A 20,584-nucleotide genomic window follows, 5' to 3' on the forward strand; every position below is an offset into this window, starting at 1 on the left:
AAGCCATGGGGAATTTTTTTTGTATTACACAGTGTTTCGTGTGTGGAATGAACTTCTCAAGGAAGTGGTGGATATGGGTTAGGTTACAGCATTTAAAAGTAGGTAAAAACAAGGACTGCAGATGCTGGAAACCAGAGTCACACTCTACAACATTTAAAAGACATTTTGGATAAGTATAATAAGAAATGTTTGGAGGGATATGGGCCAAGCGCAGGCAGATAGGACTAGTTTATTTTGAGATTGTGGTTGGCATGGACTGGTTGGAGTGAAGGGTCTATTTCAGTGCTGTATGACTCTGTGACATGATATGGTCAATGGCCTCACTCTGTAGTGTAGCTCCCCAATGAAAGAGGGACCATGTATTGAAGGGGTTGTTGCTATCAACTGGGTGAGCACCAGAACAAAAGCAGAAGGAATGCAAGGAAAACAGAGTTTAAAAACTGCTTATTATAAAGAGTCCCACGTTATAAGTATGTTTAAATGCCCTAATAAACAATTGCAGTTTTAATATACATCAATGCAACCTGAGGTAATTATATACAGTGTCAATGTGTAAAATGTGCTACAAAATCAATATGGAGACAACAATAGAAGAGCAGAGAAGAAACAAAAGCCTGAACAGTTCTCAATGCTTTAAAGTGAAGGGAAACATGCCTTGCTGTTCAACACTCATTAACTCTTAGATTTTATCAGAATTCAACTATATACATGCTAATTAACACTTTTTGTGGTTTCACAAAATGAAAAGTTATCTGGCTCAGGATTCTGTCTGGATGAGACGTCTGATTAAAATGGCCAATTTGCACATCACCGCAGTGCAAATTCAGCTCCTTTCTATCACAACCCATTTTAGCATTCACTCAGACATTCAATCCAAGCCTGAACAATAGAAAACACCGAACATGAGCAGATGTAGTAAGCCCTCATTATAAAAAGATGCCTGGGAGACTGCCAAATCCTCTGTTATAATGAGAGCTACTTTATGGGGAAGGTGCATTCATTTCAGCTCCCTCGGTCCTTTCTGCTAGCTCATTAGCCTGGGTGAAACCCCTCTATTAACAGAATAATTCCAGTAGCACTAAGGGGCTTGCAGTGAGCAAGTCAAATTAGTTGACAGCCTCGCATTTTTCCGGTGTTGTTGTCAACACCTTTACATACGTTCCCCCACCCCACCGCCTTTCTCAAATATGTAATTTTCCCACAAAGTGAAGAATTGTCAATATGAGCTATCGCCTTCAAAATGCACACACTCAATACTTGACAAGCAAAGGCAGTTGGAACGGTGTTGATTTATTTCTTTAAGAGGGAGCTGAGATAACAATCCATCAGGACGGATGGCTATCGTGGAATTTTGCTCAGTCATCTTGGAGCAAGCCATTTCTAATCGCCAGTGTCTATTCATATTGAGGAAGAACCCATATTAGAGTTAAATGTACAGAGGAACCTTGATTATCCAAAGAACATGGGCAGGGAGTATTTTGTTCGGTTAACCGAATTCCGGATAATCGAATGCTGCATAACTGAGTTTAGCCGAGCATCAGGACCTTGCAAAGTTGCCGGATGGTCCGAACTTTGGATAATCGAACGCTGGGTAATTAAGTTTCCTCTATATACGATCAAAGTTTGCTTTATAACATTCTGAAGAAGATCCGAAATGTTAGCTTTGATTTCTCTCCATAGATGCTGCCAGACCTGTTGAGTTTTTCCAGCAATTTCGGTTTTTGGTTTCTCATGCCTGCCTGCAGCCTTTTGGGGCATATTAAAGGTGCTATGGAAGAAATGGTAGAGTGGCCTTTTGTTAGTCAATGCTTTCTCGTGCTCTGCAAGGTGCTGGGGTGGTATCACCTACAGGAGGAGAATGACAAAGAAACATCCATAACATCCATTACAAACAAAGTGGCTGCTTTGATCTGAACGTTGCTTGAGTATTGCTGGAGCTGCACTCCTGGCTTGCTCTTTGTAGCTGGAGCATAAGCACTAGGGAGTCAGGTTGGTGATTACTTACCTCAGCATTCTCATCAGTAAAAAGATCATCTCAGCAAACCCTGTGCACAACAATCACTGAACTGCCTTCCCAGCCATTCCCAATACTTATGGTCCACATTATAACAAAGGTGAAAACTGGAGTGTAGTGTGATTGCCAAGTCACCCTCAAGATGGTATTATTAAAATGGTGTCATCTCATACACTGCAGGCAAGGATGCCCAGAGGCATGGTACACTGGCAAGACCAAGCAGATGCTACGACACTGCGCAACAATCACCAGGTAGGGATGTGCCCTCCCAGTCGGGGAACACTTCAGCGGTTAGGGACATTCCGCCTCTTCGGGTGACCGTCCTCCAAGGTGGGCTTTGGGATAGGCAACAACGCAGAGATGCCGAGCAGAGGTTGATAGCCAAGTTCAGAACCCATGAGGATGGCATCAACCGACACCTTGGGCTCATGTCACACTGCAGGTGACCCCATTACACTATACACTCTCTCAGACACACACAAACACACTCACACAGACACTTTCTCTCTCTCTCTCTCTCACACACACACACAGACACACACACACAAACACACCCTCTCACAGGCATATACTCCATCACATTCAAGCACATACTCCAACAAGCATACATGCACACATGCTCTCACATGCACATACACACACACTCACATGCATATATGCACACACACACAAACTCACATGCGCACACACTCACATGCACATATGCACACACACACTCTCACATGCACACACACTCACATGCACATATGCACACACAAACTTTCACATGCACATATGCACACACACACTCACATGCACATATGCACACACACACTCACATGCACATATGCACACACAAACTTTCACATGCACATATGCACACACATACTCTCATATGCACACACACACTCACATGCACATATGCACACACTCTCACATGCACATTTATACACACACACTCAAATGCACATTTATACACACACTCAAATGCACATATATACACACACACAATCAAATGCACATATGCACACAGACTCTCACATGCACACACACACACACACACTCGCATACATATACACTCTCTCAATTTGCATTTGTGGATTTGTATTTGCAGACATATTGTATTTTGTTGAAAAAGCACACAATCTGTAGGCAGTCAGTCAGTCAATGTGATATCTTATAAATTTCAACTTTGGAAATAGAACCAGTCTGACTCAAGGCTGGGATACAGACAGACTCTAACCTCACACCTTTAATGCATTGTCTGAGCTGAGATGTCACCTTTTGTTTTATACTGACAAAACCTTAAGTTATCTTGGGACTGTGACTTGAAAGATGTTCTGGGATTTACATATTAATCAATCGAAACCTGCATCCCCATTCTAAATGATTAAAGACTAAAAGCAATCTAGCTTTGTTCAATACATCGCATCAGTTGTATGACATTTTGATATTTTCCTATAAATTCTGCATCCTATGATCCTGCCCTACTAGGTACCAGCGCTCTGAAAGTTAGTGCTTCCAAATAAACCTATTGGACTATAACCTGGTGTCAAGTGATTTTTAACTTTGTCCACCCCAGCCTAACGCTGGCACCTCTACATCATTAATCAGGAGTCACTAGTAATCAGATACAGCAAGTAACTATGCAAGCTAATAGCATATTATATACTGTAAGGGGAGAGAGCTTATGCTTCAGTTATACAGGTTACTGATGTGACCACATCAGGAGTACTGTGCACAATATTGGCCATCTATTTAAGGAAGGATACAAATGCATTGGAAGCTGTTCAGAGAGAGTTAATTGGAACAATACTCAGAATGGGAAGGTTGTCATATATGGGAAAGTTGACAGGCTAACATTTTATCTGCTGGACAGTGAATGAGTAGGAGATGACTTGTTTGAAAGTACAAAATTCTGAGTGGACCTGACAGGGTGAGTGTGGAGAGGATGTGTCCTCTTCAGGGAGAATCTGGAACTAGGAACCATTTAAGAAATCAGGGACTGCTAAATTAAAACAAAGATTAAGTGACTTTTTTTTCTTTCAAATTCATAGGTTTTTGGAATGCTCCTCCTAAAAAGATGGCAGGAGCAGAGATCTTGAATATTCCTGAAGTTAAGGTCGATAGATTCTTGGTCAGCAAGCTTACTGGGTCTCGGCTAGAATGTGGATTTGAGTTTATAATCAGATCAGCGGTGATCTTAATGACTGGGAGAGCAGGTTCAAGCGGCTGAGTGGCCGAATCTTTGTCATTGTTCATGTTTGTGTCTTACTTCATAGTTTTGTTATGAATGGTAATTAGCCCTACCTACGACAAAGTAGGTCATAGGCAATGCCTCCATGGACATTAACTAGTTCAATACAAATCCTGGAAGTTATAACCTGATACTTTCTCTCAATCTGTGGACTTTGAGTCAAGTATCATTAACTCCCCATTAAAGTTCCCCCCAGTAAAACAGGATTTAACTTGGGGACAGCGATCAGGCACAATCAACAGAATAATGTCATCCTCATCACGGCCCAGTGTGTGATATCAGGCTATCTGCATTACAGCTCACCATGGAGCAGGGTTACTGTCATTATATTCTTTTACAATAGGGATCTACAGGACCCATTGGATCTGATGTGGTGGAGGGAAACCACTTACCAACCTAATGAGAAAGGGATCTTCTCTTAAATACAAGATAGTTTATTGCAGATTTACAACCCATATGTAAGTTACTTTGATGTGATAATCTGGGTAACAGTGTTTACGAGGAGGTTCTAGATGCCAGTCTTACTCTTTCAAGATGCTAACATGTTCTCCCACAACATCTGTCTGACTGCATCATAGTGGATGGTGCTGAAGGCACTCCCTGGAGACTCTGACATCCTTGGACATGTAAAACAATACGACTGTGGTCTAACAAGAAAGCAATGCAGTTGATGTCCTACATGGGAATAGAGCTTTCTTCTCTTCTATTTAACTCTTGTATGCTGTATCCAGACTTTCCTCTCCCTTTATATTTGGTTATGAATCCTACACAGGATTGAATTCTGTGTGTACCAGCATGGAAATAGACCCTTAAGTCCAACTCATCCATGCCAAAGATATCCTACATTGATCTCGTCCCATTTGCCAGCACTTGGCCCATATCCCTCTAAACCTTTCTTATTCATATACCCATCCAGGTGCCCTTTTAATGTTGTAATTGTACCAGCCTCCACCACTTCCTCTGGCAGCTCATTCCATGCAGGCACCACCCTCTACATGAAAAAGCTACCCCTTAGGTCCCTTTTAAACCTTTCCCCTCTCACCTTTAAACCTATGCCCTCTAGTTTTGGACTCCCCTACCCTGGGGAAACAACCTTGTCTATTTATACAATCTATGCTCCTCATGATTTTATAAACCTCTATTAGGTCACCCCTCAGCCTCCGGCGCTCCAGGGAAAAAGCCCCAGCCAATTCAGCCTCTCCTTCCAGTTTAAGTCTTCTAATCCTGGCAACATCCTTTCAACTTTAGCAATATCTTTCCTCTAGCAGGGAGAGACTAGAATTGGCCGCAGTATTCAAAAAGTGGCCTAACCAATGTCCTGCACATGACATCCCAACTCTCCTACTCACTGCACTGACCAATGGAAATCAGCATGCCAAATGCCTTCTTCACCACCATGTCTACCTGTCTACATTCCTCAATCATCTCACATGGTCATTTTCATTACCTGCGATTAAATAATAATTGTTTAAAAGCTATGTAGCAAAATTGAGCTGCAAACAATACACTTTCCAGCGCAGCTGGGGGAGAGGGTTTCCAAGGGAAATCTTGACTAATTCTCTCAGAAGCGCTAGAGGATGTGGCAGTCCCTTTGTTAAGGTGGTCAACATCCATCTGACAAAGAAAAGCAGGAACCATTTGTCTTCTACACATTGTATGGGAAGTTTGTAAATAAATATAAGGGCTCAGAAAAGATTTACAAAGATGTTGCCAGGGTTGGAGCATTTGAGCTACAGGGAGAGGCTGAACAGGCTGGGGCTGTTTTCCTTGGAGCCCCTGTTTCAGAGGCTAAGGGCTGACCTTATAAAGGTTTATAAAATCTTGAGGGGCATGCATAGGATAAATAGACAAGATCTTTTCCTTGAGGTGGGGGAGTCCAGAACGAGAGGGCATAAGTTTTGGGTGAGAGGGACCTAAAGGACAACTTTTTCATGTAGAGGGTGGTGCATGTATGGAATGGGCTGTCAGAGGAAGTGGTGGAGGTTGGCACAATTACAGCATTTAAAAGGCATCTGGATGGGTATATGAACAGGAAGAGTTTAGAGGGATATGGGCAAAGTGCTGGCAAATGGGACTAGATTAGGTTAGGATATCTGGTCGGCATGTACAAGTTGGACCGACGGGTCTGTTTCTATGCTGTACATCTCTTTGATTCTATGACTCCTGCACTCCACAGACGGGACGTCCCAAGGGAAAAAGGTTCCAACATTTTCTTTAAATAAATCTGGATGTGCTGACCTCCTCCCGGGCCATCACATCCTGAAATGGGACTTAACTCAAACCTACTGAGCTAGAGGTACGGACACGACCACAGTGAATTCTGAAAGCTCGTTCTCATCAACCTGTTCGGACATGTTATGGCACAACTCCAGGCAGGTGGAACTTGAACCCATATCTCCTGGGTCAGAGATAGGGACGCTACCACTGCACCATAAGAACCCATTGCTAAATTTCATCAATTATTGAGATAGGATTTAGCTCCTGTGTCTGAAAAATATGAAGCTGGACCACTGCAAGACTAGTCCATTGACAAAACCACTACATAATCATCTCTTCTGAAAATTATCTCTAACCAACCTGCTTGGACATGTTATGACACACATTCAGGGCAAACGGGACTTGAACCAGGACCTTCTCACCTAGAAGTAGGTGCAATACCTTTAAGCTGGTTCTTACATACATCGTCAAAATGTGTTGTGCTGGAAAAGCACAGCTGGTCCGAGGAGCAGGAGAGTCAACGTTTCAAGCATAAGCCCTTCATTAGGAATGTCTGGGTCACCACGGTGGCTCAGTGGTTAGCACTGCTGCCTCACAGCACCAGGGACCCGGGTTCGATTTCAGCCTCGGGTGTGGAGTTTGCACATTCTGCCAGTGTCTGCGTGGGGTTCCTCCACAATCCAAAGATATGCAGAGTAGGTGGATTGGCCATGCTAAATTGCCCATAGTGTTCAGGGATGTGTAGATTAGGTTCATTAGTCAGGAGTAAATATGGGGTGGGGGAATGGGTCTGGTTATGTTACTCTTCGGAGGGTCGGTGTGGACTTGTTGGGCCAAAGGGCCTGTTTCCACACTGTAGGGATTCAAGGATTATGCTCGAAACGTCAACTCTCCTGCTGCCTGACTGGCTGTGCTTTTCCAGCAACACACTTTTTGACTCTAATCTCCTGCATCTGTAGTCCTCACTTTCTCCTCGTCTTCTCTACATTGACCCAACCTTTCTCCAGTTAGCTCCCACTGCTCTTAATCACATGTGCATGTACACAGTTAGGTGACAGTTGCAGCATTAGCATCGTTTACTAAATGGAAGGAGCTGTCTGAAAATGGACAGAGTTTAGACTGGCCCTTCCCTGTTGCTGGGAGCACATGCACCGACGAGACATGGGGGAGCCTGAGGAAGCTCTTTCTGCTGAAGCCATTAGACACTAGATTTCCTCTTACCTTCTCTATCCCAAGCTGTGAGCTGGAGCTCCTGCCCTGGAGCAGTTCTGGTGCAGCAAAGGTGTAAATGTCTGCACCTGAGACATTGCTTCGAAAAGTTAATCCACCGCTCGCTGACAGGAGCACAGACCATGGAGAGAGAATGGAATGGAAGGGAGAGCCTGTAAAACAGTTCAGAAAATGGAAATGAAACAGCAAGGAAATCTCTTTAATGAAGTAACCTAACCATACAGCACAGAACAGGCCCTTCGGCCCTTGATGTTGCGCCAACTGTGAACTAATCTAAGCTCATCCCCCTACACTATCCCAAAATCATCCATGTTCTTATCCAAGGATTGTTTAAATCTCCCTAATGTGGCTGAGTTAACTACACTGGCAGGTGGGGTATTCCACACCCTTACCACTCTCTGAGGAAAGAACCTGTCTCTGACATCTGTCTTAAATCTGTCACCCCTCAATTTGCAGCTATGCCCCCTCGTACAAGCTGACATCATCATCCTAGGAAAAAGACTCTCACTGTCTACCCTATCTAATCCTCTGATCATCTTGTATGTCTCTATCAAATCCCCTCTTAGCCTTCTTCTTTCCAATGAGACAGACCCAAGTCTCTCAGCCTTTCCTCAGAAGAGCTTCCCTCCAGACCAGGCACCATCCTGGTAAATCTCTTCTGCACCTTTTCCAATGCTTCCACATCCTTCCTGTAATGGGGGGACCAGAACCGTACACAATATTCCAAGTGCAGCCGCGCTAGCGTTTTGTATAGTTGCAATAACCTTATCAATCAGTTATTAGGACAGCATCACCAGCAAGATATGTCTGTATGTACAGGTGCTAAGATTAAATGAGCAAACAGACAGTAATGTTGAAACTAACTACAACATCACAAAGCCAGGGAAGTGAATGTCAGCCCTGATTCAGTGGTAAAATACTCTCACATTACACTACAAATACCACAGGAGACAAGTTAAACTTTGATGTTAAGTAGCGGAGCCAAGACTGTTCAGTGAAAAAAGATCTTCAGTCAGAAAGCATTAGACACCCTGCCAAGTATTTTTGAAACGTGATTCCTGGTATCAAGTTGGAAACCCATATGTGCATAGCAAGATCCTACAAACAAGGTGAGTTTGACCAAACGACTAAACATTGGTCTCGACACATGGGATAATAAAACCACTCTTCTTCAAAATCTTTTGTGTCCACCTGATTAAGACAGGCACGTCCTCAGCTTCACATCTCATCTCGAGGCATGGCACGTCTGACAGTGCAGAGAGAGGCTTGGAAGGAGAACAGGGAGAGAACATAAGTAGTAGCTGCATTGATATCTCATGTTCTTGACTGCAGTCATCTGACAACACTTTAAAGCCAATCAAGGACTCCTAAAATGCAGCCACTGCTGTGATGCAAGAAACGCATTGGCCTATTTGTGAGCAGCAAGCTCCCACTAATAGCAAAGAGATTGCAGTGATTGGAACAAGGTTGGCTCAGTGGATTTCGTTGACTCAGGTGAACAGCCCCAATCAGGGCGTCCTGGCTAACAGGAATCTCAGGGATTCTCCTCATTCTAGGGTCCGGCTATGAGCTGGCTGGTCACAGCCTATGCATTGTGCACGCGTCAATAAAGGGTGACTTGGGGATGGGATATCAGCCTCCATAAAGTTATTTCCATGATACTCATCAGAGAATTTGCTTTTGTGAAGTTGGTTGAGGGCTAATATTATGGACCAGGCCAGATCCCCTCAAAACATTTCAAGCAGGTGGTCCAGGCCCTAACGTGGCTAGGTGTTTTAAAGCAGGTGGAGAGTGGATATTCCAGGAGGGATGCAGCAGGCCCTACCACTCAGTTTTAAACAAAACCAAATTTATTTACAGGATTACCAAATGAAACACAAACAAAAGAGAGCAGAGTACTTAATAACCTAAACTAACCAAAACCCTGCAGATTATCCCAACTTTATGACGCTGTTCCCAATACTTAAAACAATCCCCATAAAAGGTAAAATCAAACACAGGGTCCTACATGAGAGAAGTCAGAGAGAGATCAGCATGGATCTGCTTCTTTGGGTCCACAACATTTACAACACTACGGCTAAAAACCAAACCAGAGAAAAGCTGAGTTGGCCACTCTCCTTCCATTTACAAGTGCTTTTTTTTGAAACTTGAAAGCCCTCTGACTGAGGCAGTATATGGTAGCTATAATCAAACTGACCCTAAAACTCTTCAACCCCAGACTTTTCAGAGCGTATGTTTTTTATGACCTCCCTGACAAAGAAACCAAGGACAGCATAACCTTGTTAAAGGAGCAGCATCTTCACACCTCCCCCCTTAAAAATGAACCATCGATGACCAAAGATGGCTTCATTTTAAAACTCATTAATCTTAAATTGTTAGTACTCTACAACACACAGATACAGTACGTTGATGATAAACATGCAAACATGCACAGCTACATTCCATTTCAGTCTGTTGCATTCCTGCCACCATGCGCCTCCATTTCTCATTCAAGTCTCAACAAAGCATCAGCAATCACGTTTTCTCATCATTCCATATACACAATTTTCAAATTGAATGGCTGTAACAACAAACTCCATCTAAACAGATTGGCATTTTTGTCCTTAAATTTCTCCACAAAATTCAATGGGTTATAATCAGTATATATGATTGCTTCAGATATATTACTGGTAACATAAACCTTGCAATATTGTAACTCCAACACCAAGCTCAAATTCTCCTTCTCAACTATCAAATATTTCGGCTGATGAATGTTCAATTTGACTATGGAAGTTAGCTCGCTGAGCTGGAAGGTTTGTTTTCAAACGTTTCGTCACCATGACTAGGTAACATTACTGGTGAGAGTCTTGTCATGGTGGCGAAATGTCTGAAAACAAACCTTCCTGTTTGGCGAGCTAACTTACATACTTATCATCAACCTGAGCTACAAATCTTCTCAAAAATCGCTATTGTTCAATTTCCTGGAGAAATACCCGATAGGTCTTACTATCTTCTCGTTGTCTTCCTGCAAGAGCACAGCACTGACACCCACATCACTTGCATTGATAGCCACCTTGAATGGCTTTGCATAATTTGGTGTGGCTAATACCGGGGCAGTGGATAACAGAGCTTTCAGGCTGTCAATTGCCATCTCCAATGAAACTTCTTGCCTTTCTTTAGCAATTCAGTGAGTGGAGTAGCCACACTGCTAACATTTTGTATGAATTTTTGAGAAAATTCACTCAATCCCAAAATCGTAGCACTGCTATTTTTGTCGATAGTATGGGAAACTCCCCAATTACCTTTGTTTTTGCATCCTATGGGGCCATTTGTCCATGTCCAATAACATGGCCCAGAAAGGTGACTTGGGCTTTGGCAAATTCACTTTTAGCTAGGTTCATCACCAAGCCAGCCTTCCAAAGTCAGTCGAACAAGTCCGATAAGTATTGCAAATGTTCCTTCTATGCGTGACGAAAAATCGCCAGGACATCTTATATATACGACACACTTGGATAATCCGGCAATGACCTTATTGGTTAGTCTCTGAAATGTGGCTGCCGCATTTTTCACACCAAAGGGCATGACTTTAAATTGATACAGTCCATTTGGTGTTATAAAAGCCAAAATTGCCTTTCGGACAAAGGTACTTGGCAGTTTCCGCTGAGCAAATCCAAATTCGAAATATAAGTTCTTTGTCCTACAGCACAGTCTTCCAAACGCAGAATCGGATATACACCAGTCTTTATAACTGCATTGACTTTGCGATAGTGTGGGAGAAACATAAAACACTCTGCCTGCCCACTACTTGGTCACAGAAACCATGTCTGGTCTTAGCCAAATAGAGCATACCCATAATACCTCAGCTCAAGAACTAAACAACAAAACAAGACATGACCTAAAAAGCTGTCAGACAGGAGGAATACACTCTTTAAGGTAATCTGATAACAGACTTCCTACCTCACAATACCTCACAACTGCTCCCACAGCCCCAAGGGCATGCCCAGTCTCCACAGGTACAAGAGCCCCACAAAGATGACTGAGACTGAGGGGCACTCTGCTCTCAGCAAAACATGCACACCACTCTGTAAACCCTTTGATACCAGGGCACTGGACATTAATACATACTCTAGCATAGGAATGTGGGCAGCACGGTGGCACAGTGGTTAGCACTGCAGCCTCACAGCGCCAGAGACCTGGGTTCAATTCCCGCCTCAGGTGACTGACTGTGTGGAGTTTGCACATTCTCCCCGTGTCTGCGTGGGTTTCCTCCGGGTGCTCCAGTTTCCTCCCACAATCCAAAAATGTGCAGGTTAGGTGAATTGGCCATGCTAAATTGCCCGTAGTGTTCGGTGAAGGGGTAAATGTAAGGGAATGGGTCTGGGTAGGTTGCGCTTCGGCGGGTCAGTGTGGACGTGTTGGGCTGAAGGGCCTGTTTCCACACTGTAAGTAATCTAAAAAAGGAACGGATTATTACCTGATTGCGACTACCGGACCAACCAATTGTTTTCCATGGAGTGCAATTCAATTCATATGACCTTGTAATTCACACAACACTACTATAACCCTATAAAAAACAGTCTGTACCAGCAGCTCGTGGAAGAGAACTCTTGGCTTCACTGAGCAGAGTCTCCATTCTGCATCAATCCTAGTCATTTTCTCTTCCCCACGATAACATGTGAAATAAACCAGATTCATCCATAAGACTATAAGACATAAGAGTGGAAGTAAGGCCATTCAGCCCATTGATTCCACTCCACCATTCAATCATGGCTGATGGGCATTTAATGCCACTTACTCTCCCAATAGCCCTTAATTCCTTGCGAGATTAAGAATTTATCAATCTCTGCCTTGAAGACATTTAACGTCCCGGCCTCCACTGCGCTCCGATGCCAATTAATTTCACAGGCCCAGCACTCGCTGGTTGAAGAAATGTCTCCTCATTTCCATTCTAAATTGACCCCCTTTAATTCTAAAGGTGTGCCCACAGGTCCTAGTCTCCCTGCCTAATGGAAACAAATTCCCGGCGTCCACCCTTTCTAAGCCATGCGTTATCTTGTAAGTTTCTATTAGATATCCCCTCAACCTTCTAAACTCCAATGATCCCCAGCCGTTCATCATAATGTTAGGCCAACCTTCCAGGGATCATCCGTGTGAATCTCCACTGGACACGCTCTAGTTCCAGTATGTCCTTCCTGAGGTGTGGGACCCAAAACTGGACACCGTATTCTAAATGGGGCCGAACTAGAGCTTTGCAAAGTCTCAGAAGCACATCGCTGCTTTTACATTCCAACCCTCTTGAGATAAATGACAACATTACATTTGCTTTCTTAACCACGGACTCAACCTGCAAGCTAACCTTTAGAGAATCCTGGACTAGCACTCCCAGATCCCTATGTACTTTGGCTTTATGAATTTTCTCACCATTTAGAAAATAGTCCATGCCTGTGTTCTTTTTTCCAAAGTGCAAACCTCGCATTTGCTCACATTGAATTTCATCAGCCATTTCCTGGACCACTCTCCCAAACTGTCTAGATCCTTCTGCAGCCTCCCCACCTCCTCGGTACTACCTGCCTGTCCACCTAACTTCGTATCATCGGCGAACTTCGCCAGAATGTCCCCAGTCCCTTCATCCAGATGATTAAAATATGAAGTGCCCAGCTGTGGCCCCAACACTGAACCCTGCGGGATACCACTTGTCACTAGCTGCCATTCCGAAAAAGAACCTTTTATCCCAACTCTCTGCCTTCTGTCAGACAGCCAATTCTTAATCCATGCTAGGCGCTTATCTCGAACACCATGGGCCCTCGTCTTACTCAGCAGCCTCCTGTGAGGCACCTTATCAAAGGCCTTTTGGAAATCTAGATAGATAACACTCACTGGGTTTCCCTGATCTAATCTACTTGTTACGTCTTAAAAAAAATTCTAATAGGTTTGTCAGGCACGACCACCCCCTAATAAATCCATGTTGACTTGTTCTAATCTGATCCTGCACTTCTAAGAATTTAGAAATCTCATTCTTATCAATGGATTCTAGAAATTTACCTACAACCAAGGTTAGGCGAATCGACTATTTGTCAATTTCACTAGATCCGTGTCTTGCCTCTCTTTATAATTGGACTTTTCTCCGACAGATAGTCTACACATAACTATTGGGTACCATCTGGTTTTGACACCATTACAACGGGTGAGCTCCAGTCACTCTAACTCACTTCAATTATGTCACCTTGGAGCATATATTCATCCTTGCCTGCAGTGTATGAGATAGACAACATTGGCTGAGTCACTTGAGTACCTGCCACATACACAGTGGGAGGTGTCCCAAGTGTAATGGTGGTATCTGTGTCAATATTCTGACACATCTTGCAGCGTCTACAATGATAAGGTTGTCTGATATTTTGCTCAAAAACGGCATGAATCCATGTAAGATTCTGTAAATCCGTTTTTTAGATTAGAATCAGTCTGAACATTGTGGCACAGACAGCCTCACACAGGGCACCTCACACCTTCAATGCATTATCTGGGCTGACATGACACCAATTATTAAAGTTCACTTGAGAATGTAACTTTAAAAATGTTCTGTGATTTACTTATGAAAGAACTGAAACCAACATGTTCATTCTAAAAAATGAGAGACTTAACAAACAATCCAGGTCTTTTTCAATATATAATTTCAGTTACATCACACTGTAAACTTTGCTATAAATTCTGTGTCTTACTTATTCTTATTCCCCACAACCACCTGATGAAGGAGCAGCGCTCGAAAGCTAGTGCTTCCAAATAAACCTGCTGACTATAACATGATGTTGTGTGATTTTTAACATTGTACAGGAGAAAGTGAGGACTGCAGATGCTGGAGATCAGAGCTGAAAATGTGTTGCTGGGAAAGCGCAGCAGGTCAGGCAGCATCCAAGGAGTAGGAGAATCGACGTTTCGGGCATGAGCCCTTCTTCAGGAGCCCTTTCCTCATTCCTGAAGAAGGGCTCATGCCCGAAACGTCAATTCTCCTGCTCCTTGGATGCTACCTGACCTGCTGCGCTTTTCCAGCAACACATTTTCAGCTTTAACATTGTACACCCCAGACCAACACTAACTTTTCCTTCAAGGGTTTCCTTTTTACCCTCGATCTTCACCAACATCTACATTTCCCTTTCCACATGAGGATTTCCCATTTCCGCAATTTCTATCCCACACTGATTTAATTTGATTTTGGAAGCCAAACATTGATTTCTGGACAAACTCATAATCATCAGCCATTTCAGCTGCTAACCTTGCTGTTTTAACTCTCTGCTCTTCCCCATGAATTTTCACTACTTCTATTTTTAATGTCCTTATCCACCTATTTTTAATGTCCTTATTACTCTGTTTAATTGTTTCAAACTCAGTGTAAGTTTGACAAGAGTCCCTCCTTAGATTCCTGAAACATTGTCTGTAGGCTTCTGGCACAAACTTATATCCACTTAAGATGGCTTTTTTCACCTCCTCATTTGCATCTGATCCCTCCTCTCGTAGTGATGCAATTAGCTCTGCCTACAAGTTTTGTTTGGATCAATAAAACCTGTATGGTCACTGGCCACTACATTTGTTTAGCCACTTTTCAAATGAGGTGGAAAAGACTTCCACAGCCTTCTCATCAAATTTAGGCATTGCTTGAATATATTTACGCAGTTTCTCACCAGGCCTTTGGCTACCATGGATTTGATCATCCTCACTCTCTTCCTCACTAAGCTTACCTTCAGCCTTCATCTCCATCCTTTTAAGCTGACTTTCCTGTCTAAGTGCCAATTTCTGAAGTTCAAATTCCCTCCTTTTCTTCCTTTTCTCTCTCTCTCTCCCCTTCTCTCTCTCTCTTCTGCTTTTAATCGTAATTCAAACTGTTTCATTTCTGTTGCCCTCTCCTTTTCTGTTGCCTATAATGCAAATTGCTTCATTTACAATTGAACTTTAGCCATCTCTAAACATTTTGATGGCCCTTCCAGCAACTGCTGAGCTATTGCTGTAATTATCTTTCCTTACCTCGCAGAAGGAGTCAGCTCCGACCCAGTCTGCCTGCTAATTCCAGCAGCTTGGCCTTAATCACCTTTTGTAAAATCCCCAAGGTCCCTTCTCCCACCCCCACCCCAGAAAACCCTTGGTGCCTGAAAGAGCCATTGCTATCCCAAGCACCGTAGGGCAGCATTTGGCACAGTGGTGAGCACTGCTGCCTCACAGCGCCAGAGACCCAGGTTCAATAACCACCCCAGGCAACTCTCTGTGTGGAGTTTGCACATTCTCCCGGTGTCTGCGTGGGTTTCCTCCGGGTGCTCCGGTTTCCTCCCACAGTCCAAAGATGTGCAGGTTAGGTGAATTGGCCATGCTAAGTTGCCCGTAGTGTTAGGTGAAGGGGTAAATGTAGGGGAATGGGTCTGGCTGGGTTGCTCTTCAGAGGGTGGGTGTGGACTTGTTGGGCCAAAGGGCCTGTTTCCATACTGTAAGTAATCTAATCTAAACAAACCAAACTCAACACCCAGAACAAAAGATACTAACACCTATCACTCGCTGCCTTCAAGTCCAGCAACTCTAATCCCGATTTGGAACTATAGAACCAATCCCGCAAAAAGTTCCCAAGCTGTTATGGACCAGGCCAGACCCTTTCAAACATTTCAAGCAAGTGTTCAGACCCTAACTTTGCTCGTTGTTTTAAGCAGGTGTGAAGTGGATATTCCAGGAGAGATGCTGCTGGCCCAACCACTTAGTTTTAAACAAAACAGAATTCGTTTGCAATATTACCATATGAAACACAAACAGAAAAGAACAGAATACAGAATAACGTAACCAAAACCCCAACAGATCATCCCACCTTAATGATGCTGTTTCCAATAATCGCAACAATCCCCATAAACATCCCTTTTACAAAAGGTAAAATCAAACACAGGGTCTTCCAGGAGAGGATCAGCATGGACCTGCTTCTTTGGGTCCAACAGCTCTCTCAACACGACTGTTAAACACCAAACCAAACTAAAGAAAACCTGAGCTGGTCACTTTCCTTCCATTGCACAAGTGTTTTTTTTAAACTTGACAGCCTTTTCCCCAAGGCAGTATCCGTTAGCTATAATCAAACCAGTCATACAACTCTTCAAGCCCAGACGTTTTGGAGTTTATGTCTTTTACAACCTCTCTGGAAAAGAAACAAGGACAGCATAACCTTATTGAAGGAGCAGCATCGTCACACTAAACACAACTTTGAGACAGAGAAGAACTCCTTTGTTTTGCCTTAAAGCGAAGGTGCCAATGTTGGTCACACAACACCAGATTATATTCCAACAGGTTTATTTTGCAGTACTGGCTTTCAGTGTGGTGTTCCTTCATCAAGTAGCTGTGAAGCAGGATCAAAAGACCTTCTGATCCTACTTCACAGATACCTGATTAAGGAGCAGCACTCTGAATGCTTGTATTTCCAAATAAACCTGTTGGAATATAACCTGGTGTCGTGTGATTTTTAACTTTGCTTGAAAGCAGAAGCTTGGGAATTTTAAGATCTGAGTAGCTTGGGACTAATGATCCATTAGGGTGAGGAAGGGCAAAGGGATGATGGAAGTTCAGAGGGAGTGCAGTTTTCTAAGGCAAGGGATCCAACAGTGGGTCCACAAACAGCAGCTTCCTGCTCTTGCTACCATGTGACAGTTTCAAGGTGGCAGTGAACTGAAAGAAGTCCTAAATATTCAGAAAAAAAATTATTTCCACTATATTATCCAGACATTTTGGGAGTCTCATCTTTGTGGTTGAAATTATTCCACAGAGGCCAGTACCCCATCACCAAGTCACCCTTTATTTACTTGTACATAGTACCTGTCACTGGTCCGGCTTCCTTAGAGCCAGCTCTCAGAGTGAACTGAACCTCTAACACTCCTGTTTGTACCAGTCAGCCAGGGCTCCCTGATTGATCCATGTTAACAGCCCCAATCAGGGAACTCATTTCCTGAGGTCCACGTGGCTGACCTCATTACAATCACTCCAGTGGTGGTGGCTGTATTCATGGGGCAAATAAAATACTGATTTCTACAGTTAACTCACCTACACTTTTCCCAAAATACTTTCATGGTAGAGCTTTAGGTGGACTAAACCATATAGAGTCTAGAGAGAATATTTTCAACCTTTCCTTTTGTAACTTCTGTGGCAAATCGGACTGCCATTCTCCAGCTGGGATCTTCTGGGTTGATTATTTTAAATGTTTTTTTTTGAGAAGCTTTCTTTCAGAGGAGTGTATGGCGATCGATAGAGCATGGGTTTAATGAGTCACTCTGTAACTGAGGGGGAGATGGTGAAGAATGGGCTTTCAATTATAGAAGTTCTGAGATTGTTACTAAAAAGCAAATATACAAGGACAGGTTCAGAGCTCTTGTGACAAAGGAGTAGTGTCCCTACTTCTGACCTGGTAGGTTCAGGTTCAAGTCCCACCAGCTCCCACAGGGCGTAATAACAGGCCGATTAGAAAACATCTACAAAAGAAGAGGCCCCACTGCTGCTTTATCAGCCATTGGCCAGGTTTCTCACTTCACAGATCCTGCCTGACATATTATTTTACCAATTCCAGACCAGGCCGTATTTTTTTAAAAACATTCATTCATGGGACATGGTCATCGCCAGCGAATCCAACATTTATTGTCAATCCCTAATTGCCCAGCCAGCTGTTAAGATCCAACTACACTGCTGTTAGTCTGGAGCCACATGTAGTTACAGGGAGAAAATGGAGATCAAAAACCTATCAGAGTCGAAAGGTGTGATGCTGGAAAAGCACAGCCGGTCAGGCAGCATCCGAGGAGCAGGAGAATCAATGTTTCAAATTTATACTCAAGGGAATGTTGACTCTCCTGCTCTTCAGATGCTGCCTCACCTGATGCACTACACTTTTCTACTCTGATCTCCAGGAGCTGCAGTCCTCGCTTTCCCCCAGTTGAAAAACATATCAACTATGACTGAATGTTAGAGCAGACTCGATGGGCCAAATGGCCTTATTTTTGCCCCTTTGTCTAATGGTAGTTCAGATCAGGTAAGAATGGCAGCTTTCTTCTCTAAAGGACATTAGTGACCCAGACGGTTTTTCCTAACAATTGATTCATGATCATCCTTAGACTCTTTTATTGATGCAAATTCCACCATCTGCTATGCTGGGATTTGAACCTAAGCCCTCAGAACATTGCCTTGGTTTCTACATTAATAGTTCAGCAATAATACCATTATACCATTGTCTCCCCTGTTAACCTCAAAAACATGTGCCTGACATCATCCCTTGAGATGTTCCAATATAAACCTTACCTTCAATCACGCACTCAGTGCAAAGAAGTTGCTCATTAGTGTTACTCAGTTGTGTGACTATAATGTACAGTAATATCAGTAAATGCACCGTACAAGTCTGGGATGTTATAGAAATGTAAATAATTAGTGTTGTTAACAAACTTCAAGATATCTGTCTCAACAAGTACTCAACATTTGTGCGACATGTTATGTGGCGGGACAGCCCTCAAACCACATTATACACAAGAAACCACATCACATCCACACCCACTGGGGGTTTCCAGTATTCATTTATGTCAGACTTCCAGTGTCTGCAGCATTTTGCTTTTGCAAAGAAAGGATTGTTCAAGATGGAGCAAATGTAAGTGCTGCATCAGACCTTCAGACATCTTTTCATTTTCTTCAAACTGTTATGTTTATTAATGGTAGCCAATGTTGACAATGACGTGCCTGAACAAGTAACAGAATGAGGCAATCAGCAGTACATCCAGCATCTCTCACAGGTGTCAAGTCTTCTCCAGTTTAGAGACTTTAGGTGATACATTCTTGGGTTGAATTACATAACATGGAATTCAGCTCATGTCAATTTGTTAATTGCAGAGATTTCTTGGTGAACAATTTTTTACACGTGCATTAATGACGTGCCGAGGAGCCAGTACAGGGAAAGGGGAAAGAGAAGGCTGTTGGTGCTTATTTCACAACATCCTGCTTATTTTGGGATCAGAACATTCATTTAAAAGGCTTACTTCACAATGGAGTCAGACAATCCAATAGCTGCATGGAAGCCTGGCAGACCCAGGGGAGAAATGGGAAGCCAGGTACCAATTCCCACAATGATGAGGAAAATTCATACAATTGCAAGGAGAGGTGATGGCCTAGTGGTATTATTGCTGGACTGTTAATCCAGAGACCCAGGTGGGGATCTGGGTTCAAATCCTGCTAAGGCAGAGGGTGGAATTTGAATTCAACAAAAGAAAACCTGGAATTAAGAGTCTGATGTTGACTGTTAATTGATTGTCTGGGACTCTATGTGACTCTAGACCCACAACAACAGGGTTGTCTTTTGATGATTAAATGCTAACCTAGCCAGTGAAGCCCACATCCTGTGAATGAATTAACAAAAAGAAATAATTGTTTGCATTTATATGCAGTTTTATGCAATCTTAGGAGGTGCTAAAATACCTTATCCTCAGTTAAGGTAAATTTGAAATGTTGTCAATGTTGAATTGACAGCCAGATACAACGTTTGAGGTAAGAGGATAAGGAAATAGGGACAGTTGTAGGCCATTCAGCCCATCAAACCTGCACTGTCTTTCATGGCTGCTCTCCTACCTCAATGGCATCATAGATGCCAACCTTCCATCCATGGACTCCAGTGACATGGCTCGCTGCCGCAGAAAGGCTGTCAACATCAAAGACCCATTGCAACCCCCTAAAAATCTCTTACAACCTCTTCCATCAGAGAGAAGATACAGAAGATTGAACACAGGCACCAGCAGGTTCAGGAACAGCTTCTTCCAGGCTACTATCAGTTTGATGAGTGGACTCTCTAGTCTCAAATAATGCTGACATTGCTAACGTGACGTTGCTTAGCGCCCGTTCTGCACAATGTAACCTGTATGCCTCTGCACCTCTTT

The 20,584-nt window shown here is 43.2% G+C and overlaps 1 protein-coding gene across 7 annotated transcripts in view; it reads right to left on the minus strand.

Annotated features, from left to right (window-relative positions):
* ptpn20 (protein tyrosine phosphatase non-receptor type 20) overlaps positions 1-20,584 on the minus strand; it is a 436,259-nt gene that overhangs the window by 349,671 nt on the left and 66,004 nt on the right. For all 7 annotated transcript variants that reach the window (XM_072583170.1, XM_072583173.1, XM_072583172.1 and 4 more), the window contains exon 3: positions 7,689-7,849. In XM_072583170.1, coding sequence (XP_072439271.1) covers positions 7,689-7,849 — 161 coding nt within the window. The remainder of the gene's footprint in view (positions 1-7,688; positions 7,850-20,584) is intronic.

Source organism: Chiloscyllium punctatum, chromosome 13, assembly GCF_047496795.1.
Source record: "Chiloscyllium punctatum isolate Juve2018m chromosome 13, sChiPun1.3, whole genome shotgun sequence".
NCBI lineage: Eukaryota > Metazoa > Chordata > Chondrichthyes > Orectolobiformes > Hemiscylliidae > Chiloscyllium > Chiloscyllium punctatum.